The 9443-nt window shown below is 44.1% G+C and overlaps 1 protein-coding gene across 1 annotated transcript in view; it reads right to left on the bottom strand.

The window, feature by feature from the left end:
• Positions 1 to 8241: 8241 nt before the first annotated feature.
• LOC120931616 overlaps positions 8242 to 9443 on the bottom strand; it is a 39739-nt gene continuing 38537 nt past the window's right edge. Inside the window, exon 11 of the mRNA XM_040343230.1 lies at positions 8242 to 8437. Within this exon, the coding sequence (XP_040199164.1) occupies positions 8341 to 8437 (97 nt within the window). The 3' untranslated portion in view covers positions 8242 to 8340. The remainder of the gene's footprint in view (positions 8438 to 9443) is intronic.

Below are 9443 nucleotides of genomic sequence, written 5' to 3'. Positions count from 1 at the left end.
AATGCAGGCCTTTCTTAAAGCAATCTACTGAGCTGGCCAGAATCACCTCCGGAGGGAGTCTATTCCACATTTCCACAGCTCTCACTGTGCAGAAACCTTTCCGTATTTGGAGATGAAATCTTTTTTCTTCCAGACGTAAAGAGTGTCCCCCTTTGTCCTCTGTGATGACCTTAACGTGAATAACTCAACACCAAGTTCACTATATGGACCACTTATGTATTTGTACATGTTGATCATATCCCCCCTTAATCTCCTCTTCTCAAGAGAGAATAAAGTAAATTCAGTTCTTCTAATCTTTCCTCATAGCTGAGCTCCTCCATGCCGCTCATCAGTTTGGTTGCCCTTCTCTGCACTTTCTCCAGTTCTCCGATATCCTTTTTGAGAACTGGAGCCCAAAACTGAACTTCATATTCCAGATGAGGTCTTAGTAATTATTTGTACAGTGGCAAAATTATATCTCTCTCTCTCTGGAGTCCATACTTCTCTTAATACAAGAAAGGACTTTGCTCGCTTTGGAAACTGCAGCTTGGCATTGCATGTTGTTATTATTAAAGTGTAAGTAAACCCCCTTATCGTTTTCAGCCAAGGAAGCTGCCATCTTTGCCTCAGTTTAATCTACGATGCTGCACATGTGATCAGTTTTGACTCCAGCCATTGGATGGTTTGACAGCTTGGTTGAGAGCACAACCAATGGGAGTGTTAGTTTTCCGGCACGTGCCAGAAATGAAACTGTTTTATGGATGGGTTTACTTCCGCTTTAAGTATATGATCTACCAAAGCCTCGCATCCTTTTCCACCATGGATGCCCCCAGTTGTACCCTAGTACTGTATTTATGATGCATGCATATTCTTATCCCCCAAGTACATAACTTTACATTGATCAACATTAAACCTCATTTGCCACATAGTTGCCCAATTAAACAGAGCATTGAGATTGGCTTGCAAGTTGGAGACATCCTGTAAGAACGTTATTCCACTGCATAGCTTGGTGGCCTCTACAAAGACTGAAATTGGACTTTTAATTCCAGACCCAATATCATTTATAAATATATTAAAAAGTAAGGGTCCCACCACTGAATATTGGGGTACACCACTGATAACCTTAGACCATTCAGTGTATGAAGCATTAACTACTACACTCTGAATTCTGTCTTTTAGACCGTTTTCTTTCCATTGACAAACTAATATTTCCAATCCTGTAGACTTTACAGGCTGGATAACTGTGTCAAATGCTTTTGCAAAATCCAAGTATACTACGTCCACAGCCACCCCACTGCCCAAGGTTTTACTTACCTCCTTATAAAAAGAAATCAGGTTTGTCTGACAACTTCTGTCTTTCATGAGTTCATGCTGTCTGTTGCTTAAAATATTTTTTTCCAGCAAGAACGCGTCTATGTGGTCTTTTATTGAACTTCCAGTGACCAGTATGAAACTGAGAGCAATAAAACCAAATTTAATACACCTGCTTCCCATTCACACCTGAGACTGTGTAACACTAACGAGTCACAAGACATTGGGGAGGGAAAATGGCTAATTGGGCCCAATTTGAACATTTTCACTTAGGGGTGTTCTCACTTTTGTTGCAAGAGGTTTAGACATTAATGGCTGTGTGTTGAGTTATTTCAGGGAGGGGGGACAGCAAATTTACACTGTTATACAAGCTGTACGCTCACTATTTGACATTGTAGCAAAGTGTCATTTTTTCAGTGTTGTCACATATAATAAAAAGATATAGAAAATATATAATAAAATGTTTACAAAAATGTGACGGGTGTACTCACTTTTGTGAGATACTGTATATCTATATATATATATATATATATAGATATATGTAACATTTTTGCTCATTATTTTTTAACTACTGTACATTTAGTTCTTAATGTCTGTCTATATTCAGTTTGTAAATTTTAATTCTGTAAATTAGTCATTCATTCCTAGATTGGGTTGCTATGACAACCAAGGCCACAATCATAGCTAAAGGGTGATTTCAATTTATGAAATTCTGTTTTCAGGCAACACAATAGCTTTGTTAGAGAAATAAAGCTGTAAAGAGATGTAATAGATGTACAGTGAATTACTCACTGCCCTATTTGTATTGTTCTCACAGCAGTCTTGATCCCTTAGCATGACATTGATGGCAGAAGCTGCATAGTTTAGAAAAATAATCATACCATAAATGAATAGGGCTGTTAAGTGAAATCAGGACTGTACAGTATCCACAAGTTGGTATTACCACCTGATACAAGGACATGCCAATTAGGGATGAGCTTCGAGTTCGAGTGGAACTCATGTTTGACTCGAACATTGCCTGTTCGCCGAACAGCTAACAATTTGGGGTGTTCATGGCAAATTCGAAAAGCCGCGGAACACCCTGTAAAAGTCTATGGGAGAAACCTAAGGCCTCGTACAGACGACCGGATCTATCCGCTGGGATTGATTCGCGGATCAGTTCCAGCAGATAGATCCGGTCGTGTGTACGTCCGAGCGGACATTTCCCGGCGGATAAAAATCCAGCCGACGGATTCCCAGCGGATAAAAATTTCTTAGCATGCTAAGAAATCTATCCGCTGGAATCCAGTCCAGCGGACTGATCCGGTCGTCTGTACAGACTCACCGGATCAGTCCGTCCGCTCCCCTCCCTCGCATGCGTCGTAATGATTCGACGCATGCGTGGAAGTATTTACCTTCCAGCGTCGCGCACGTCGCCGCGGCGACGGCGCGACACGTCACCGCGGATGTATTCCGTGCGGATTTCGATCTGATGGTGTGTACAGCCATCAGATCCAAATTCGCCAGAGGATTTACCAGCTGGAAACGGTCCGGCGGATATCCTCTCGTGTGTACGGGGCCTAAAGTGCTAATTTTAAAGACTTATATGCATGGTATTGTCATAAAAAGTGTTTGGGGACCTGAAGGGTCTGGTATGGATATTTGGGGGGAACCGCACGTTATTTAATTTTTTTATTTGACGCAGGGTTCCCCTTAATATCCATACCAGACCTGAAGGGCCTGGTATTTGAATTTGGGGGGACCTCCAGGCATTTTTTTTTTATCAATAACTTTTCTCTGTATTGCCGGAAGCCGACAATTCATTATAGCCACGAGCGGTTTTCAATGACTTTTTTTCCTTCAGAAATGGCACTTAGTGCAGAGATAGGTCCAAGCTGTTTGAACGCTACTTCACAGGCTTACTTTTTTATACTTTTATTGTTTCACTTTAAGCATTATTAAAATCACTGCTCCCAAAAAAACGGCAGTTTTTAAAACTTTTTTTTGCATTGATACAAGTCCCCTGGGACAGAACCCAGGTCCCCAAACACTTTTTAGGACAATAACTTGCATATTAGCCTTTAAAATTAGCACTTTAGATTTCAAACGTTCGAGTCCCCTAGACTTTAATGGGGTTCTAAAGTTCACATGAACTTTTGGTCTGTTCGCAGGTTCTGGTGCGAACCGAACGGGGCGGTGTTCGGCTCATCCCTAATGCCAATGAGTGGGTTGTCTGTCTGAAGAACTTTATATAATATGATGATAGTTATGGCCACGGTTAGAGAGTGTTCATCTCATGCAGAGGCTCTGTCAGTGAGGTCTACTGTATATGGCTGATCCACTTTAGAGAATCTGAGGATTAAAGTGGTAATAAACGCTACTGATTTTTTTTTTAATGGTTTAATGGGCCCCCTGCAGGTTTATGCCATAATGTAAGCCTCGCTATAGTTAAGGTACATTTTTAGACTCTTGTAGGCCTAATGGCACTGCTAACTTGTCATTGTTCTTTCTGTGTTAGGGCCCTTTCACACCTACGGACAAAACGGTCCGTTTATTACAAGTCCGTTTACGGACTTGTAATGTATCCCTATGGGATTGCAGACGTTAGCGGATGATGCATCTGCTAACGTCCGCAACCATCTGCGTCCGCAAAGATCTGCTTTTGCGGACGGAAGAAAACCCTATTTTTCTTCCGTCCGGCGGAACGGATCGGATGAATACGGACACACGGTTTTTACGGAGGAATCCCCGCTGAGCCAAACGGGCTAACGGAGCGGATCAATACGGATCCGCTCCGTGTGAAAGAGCCCTTATGAATAAAGTACTTTTGGAAGGGTCATACAAGAATGTTTGAATGTCTTATGGCAATGGACATTTATGAAAAGATAAATGAGTGTGTTAAAGCGGAGGTCCACACAAAAAAGTGAACCTCTGCTTTTTGGAACCCTCCCTCCCTCACATTTGGCAACTTTCAGGGGGAAGGGGGTGCAGATACCCATATAATACTAGTCACGCCCCTTTGCGTCACCCCCCACTGTCTTCTGGGAAACACACTGGTCCCAGGAGACAGCGGGGACCAGTGAGGGCGCGCCGCACTGCTCGAGCATGCGCAGTAGGGAGCTGGGCAGTGAGGCCGCAAAACTTCACTTCCTGATTCCCTCACGAGGATGGCGGCGGGGGCAGCCGAGAGACGAGCGATTGCTTGGCCTTGGCTGCCGACATCGTGGGCGCACTGGACAGGTAAGTGTCTATTTTTTAAATGTCAGCAGCTGCAGTATTTGTAGCTGCTGGCTTTTTAAAAAAAAAAAATTGGGTGGACCTTTAAAGCTGAAGTTTAGCTAAATATTTACCTAACTTACCCGTAATGGAGTATGTCCCACACCGTGCAGGTAGCTGGATCTGGGAGATCTGAATTACAATGTGCAGGGGGTTAACAGCTTTGGATTTCCGGGCTAAATTAGAAAGAGACCTGCCCTGTCTCCCCTCTGATCCATTGTGACGTTCTTTCTCTGCTTTCACAGCGTGTAACGTGGTCTTTAAATGGTGGCGAGTCTGATAAATCACAGGATTCTCTTTCCCATTCACAGATAATGTTCCATGCAGGGAAAACAATGAAATATGTTTTCCTAAAAGAGGAGGAGTCAGGAATCATTTAATCCCATTCACACTGGGGGGCAGATCCACATAGATCTGCACCCGCGCAGCGTATCAGAGATACGCTACGCCGCCGTACCTTACCTGGCGTTCTTTCAAATCCTCAAAGATTTTGTGCCGTAAGTTACGGCGGCGTAGTGTATTTCTGGCAGCGGAATTCAAATCGGTGATTAGGGGGCGTGTTTCATTTAAATGAAGCGCGTCCCCACGCCGAATGAACTGCGCATGCTCCGTTTCTAAATCTCCCGCCGTGCATTGCGTGAAATGACGTCGCAAGGAAGTCATTTTTTAAACTTAGACGTGACTTACGTCCATCCCGATTTACGGACGACTTACGCAAAAAAACAAAAAAATTCAAATTTCGACGCGGGAACGACGGCCATACTTAACATGGCAAATCTAACTATATGCCGCAAAAAAGCAGCTTTAACTATACGCCGGAAAAAGCCGACTAGAGACGACGTAAGAGATTGCGACGGCCGCGCGTACGTTCGTGGATCGTCGGAAATAGCTAATTTGGATACCCGACCTGGAAAACGACACGAACTCCACCCAGCGGACGCCAAAGTATTGCATCTACGATCTGAAGGCGTACGAAGACGTACGCCTGTCGGATCAAATCCAGATGCCGTCGTATCTTGGTTTGAGGATTCAAACTAAAGATACGACGCTGGAAATGTGAAAGTACGCCGGCGTATCAGTAGATACGCCGGCGTACTCTCACTGTGGATCTGGCCCTAGATGTTTAGAGAAAGGAAGAGGATGGGGCATCCCTGCAGTAAAGATTTCTCCAGGATCCAGTTAGGTCAATAAAGATGTAGGGCTAAAATAGTTCTCAGCTTTGAGCCCAGGTTCACACTGGGTACGATTTGGTACGATTTGAGATGCGATTTCACATGTCAAATCGCATCTCAAATCGGCGGCATTTGCCAGCAATTGTCAGCAATGGCACTGTCCTGATCGGTACGACGCCGCATCTGCAGCGTTGCACCGATTTAAAAAAGTAGTTCCTGTACTACTTTTTGCGATTTCGGGCCGCGATTTACATTGAACCCTGCACAGATGTCTCTTAAATCGCGGCCGAAATCGCGGCAAAATCGCAGCCGCGAAATCGCAGTAAAATCGCGATTTTACCGCGATTTTGAATTCGCAGCAGTGTGAACCTAGCCTAAAGGTTGGCTTGTGCCCAGAACTGCTGAACAGATTGCGCTAATTACATCTTCTAACAGGCTCTATTAACTCATTTTCATTTCTTTAGCTAATATTTACTGTTCCACCTGAAGAGTAGTGACACGGATACATTCCACAACATTTTCTGGAATTTCTTTTTATTTTTATTGGCTTTGCTTTCACAGTACACACCTTGTTACAAAATAGTTGCCCTACAGCAACCATCCAGGTTTACTTTTCAGTTCTGTACTACCTTATACTAGCCACTTGCATATATCCCCTTTGACTTTTCTAGAGACATTCAGACACTGTGAGGACAATAGACCATATCTACAGAGCCCCCTAGGCCAGTGTGCAGCATTGTCTATTCTTTTTTGTGCCCTGTTAAAGTGTTACTAAACCCAGGACCCTGCATTCACTATATCTGGTCTCCCGCAGTACACAGAACATGGACATGCAATTATTTTAATAAATATAAACTACTAAATACCTTTTCTCATCAGCAGTATATAGCAGTCTTTTGCCTTCTATCAGTGTCTGGTTAAAGCTTGTTGGAGGAGTTTTCATTCTACTCTGACTGTACTATAAGGCTACAGGATACCTGACCCTCTGTCTGGACATTGCTGATTGGCCCTGTGCTGATCACATGCGCCCTCCAAAGAAGAAAAAACTCTATAGCAATACACACCAAACTGAGCTTGTGTAGAGTGCCCCCAAAGGCTTTCTCATCACAAGATGGATTGGGAACAGTGGAAGAAGGGGAGGATCGGAGAAGACAGGTTCAAACAGCCATTTTACACAATGTGGAGGATGGATCCCTTAGGTTCCATAGTGAGTATAACAAGCATGCTAAGTGAATCATTGGGTATATAGGGTATGTACGGTATTTTCTATGTAAATGCTGGCTAGATTGAACTCTGAGGCTGTAGTACATAGGTGTCAACACAAAGCCCGTGGGCCGAATCCGGCCCTCCAGGCCATTTCATGTGGTCCTCGCACCTCCTCTGGTCCTCCTCCAGACCCTTACTTTCTACTTTTAAGCAATGCATCCAGCTTCTTCCCAGCAGCAGCATAAGGAAAGTGGGGTGCACTGTGATGTAAGGGAGAGTGGGGGACTGAACTTCTGATGGTGGAGTGGCTCTTGACATCTAATGTAAAGGGGAGGGGATGCACTGGACATCTAATCTTACAGATACAACCGGCCCTTTTGAGGGCAATCATAATGCTGATGCAACCCACGATGAAACTGAGTTTGACACTCCCGCTGTAGTAAATGGACCTGTGTAGAACTTTATATGCTGGATTTTTCTTGGCCTCTAGGCTTTACATTATCAAATACTCTTATTAGCAATATACCACCCAAGTGACAGAACAACAGAGCACAGAGCCCCTGCACACACTGTTTATTTTTTTATTTCACATAAAACCGATTGAAATAAATCACAGCATATCAAATTGTTACATCATAAAACTCATGCACACTGGGTTTAAAAAAATGCCAGTTCCCTTGGCAGAAAAAAAAAACCACTCCTATAGAGCATTTTTTTGTAAAAAGTTTAGATGAGTTTAGGAGAGATTTTACTTTTTTCTGCTAGCAAGCTCCAATCAGAAACGCAAACCAGAAGGGTTTTTATTCCTACCCGAGCTCAAAATATGTCTGTCACCATCCAATATAATGTACATGTGCACATAGGATAACATTGAGTTGCTTCTACAAGCAGAACACAAAACTCTTAGGCCGCGTACACACGATCGGTCAAAACCAATGAAAACGGACTGAAGGACCGTTTCATCGGTCCAAACCGATCGTGTGTGGGCCCCATCGGTCAGTTATCCTTCGTTCAAAAAAAAGAGAACTTGCTTTAAAATTGAACCGATGGACGCCTAACCGATAGGTCAAAACCGATCGTTAGTATGAAAAAGCATCGGTCAAAAGGCCGCGCATGCTCAGAATCAAGTCAACGCATGCTTGGAAGCATTGAACTTCGTTTTTTTTAGCATGTCGTGTGTTTTACGTCTGACACAATCGGTTTTTTTTAACTGATGGTGTGTAGGAGCGACGGACCATCAGTCAGCTTCATCGGTTAACCAATGAAACGGTCCTTCAGTCCATTTTCATCGCATGGACTGATCGTGTGTACGCGGCATTATAGATTGTAAGCTCTAACGAGCAGGAAAAAAAAAAGGGTTTGCTTTTTAAGAAACGACAGTCGTTTTTGCAGGGCCCTGGTCAAGTGGGATATTTTATCACATCCCTTCTGCACCTCTCAATTCCGATCCACTATCTTCCCTCTTATTCTTTGCCAGCACAGGGTCCAGTAGTTCTCTGAAGCTGCTCATATTCCTGTAATTAGAGAAAACGTTTTTAGAATTTGCTGTCAAGCTGCGGTTCAGTCTGTCCCCCGTACACACGTCCGAGGAACTCGACGTGCCAAACACATCGAGTTCCTCGTCGAGTTCTGTGTTGAAGCCGCCGAGGATCTCGGCGGGCCAACTTTCCTCATTGAACAACGAGGAAATAGAGAACATGTTCTCTATTTGGCCCGACGAGTTCCTCGACGGGTTCCTCGCTGAAAAGTGTACACACGACCGAGTTTCTCGGCAGAATCCAGCTCCGATCGAGTTTCTGGCTGAATTCTGCCGAGAAACTCGGTCGTGTGTACGGGGCCTAATACACATTAAAGGATATGTAATACACATTAAAGGATATGTAATACACATTAAAGGATATGTATTATGTAAGCCGCATTCGTGTTTTTAAAAAAAAAAAAACAATTTGGCATAATTGCCTCCTCTGTGCAGTTGCTTTTGCACAGAGTGGCCCCCGATCCTCCTCTTCTGGGGTCCCTCAGCGGCGCTCGTGGCTCTTCCTCTTCTCGAGTGCCCCATCGGAGAAGCAATCTGCCTCAGGGAACCCGTGCAGGCGTGCTCCCGTGTCCTGCTGCTGTGTTTATTGACACAGACAGCAGGACTTGGCTCCTCCCCCGGCTCCCGCATCATTGGATTTGAGCCAATGACTGCGCTTCTATCAATCTATCCAATCAGGACCCGAGACACTGGCTGGAGCGGGTGTGCTCGTCCCCGGTGCATAAACGATCGGGCTCAGGTAGGTAGAAGGGGGGCTCTGGGGGGGGGCTGGTGCACTACAAGAGGTTTTAAAACCGTGAAGGGTTTACAACCCCTTTAACCTATATTGACTTATCTGTGTACCACATAGCTCAAATCAAAAAGGTACAACTCTACAGCCTATTTGGAAGGTAGTCATTTTTTCCACTTATAGTTTTTAGCTGATTGTAAAGCCAGGTACACAGTACAGTTTTTTCTTCGCGGGGTTACACAAAAAAAAAGGT

The sequence above is a fragment of the Rana temporaria genome, chromosome 3 (genome assembly GCF_905171775.1).
Source record: "Rana temporaria chromosome 3, aRanTem1.1, whole genome shotgun sequence".
Taxonomy (NCBI): Eukaryota; Metazoa; Chordata; class Amphibia; order Anura; family Ranidae; genus Rana; species Rana temporaria.
Note: the sequence above shows the minus strand (reverse complement) of the source record. Positions and strands in the feature narration are given on the sequence as shown.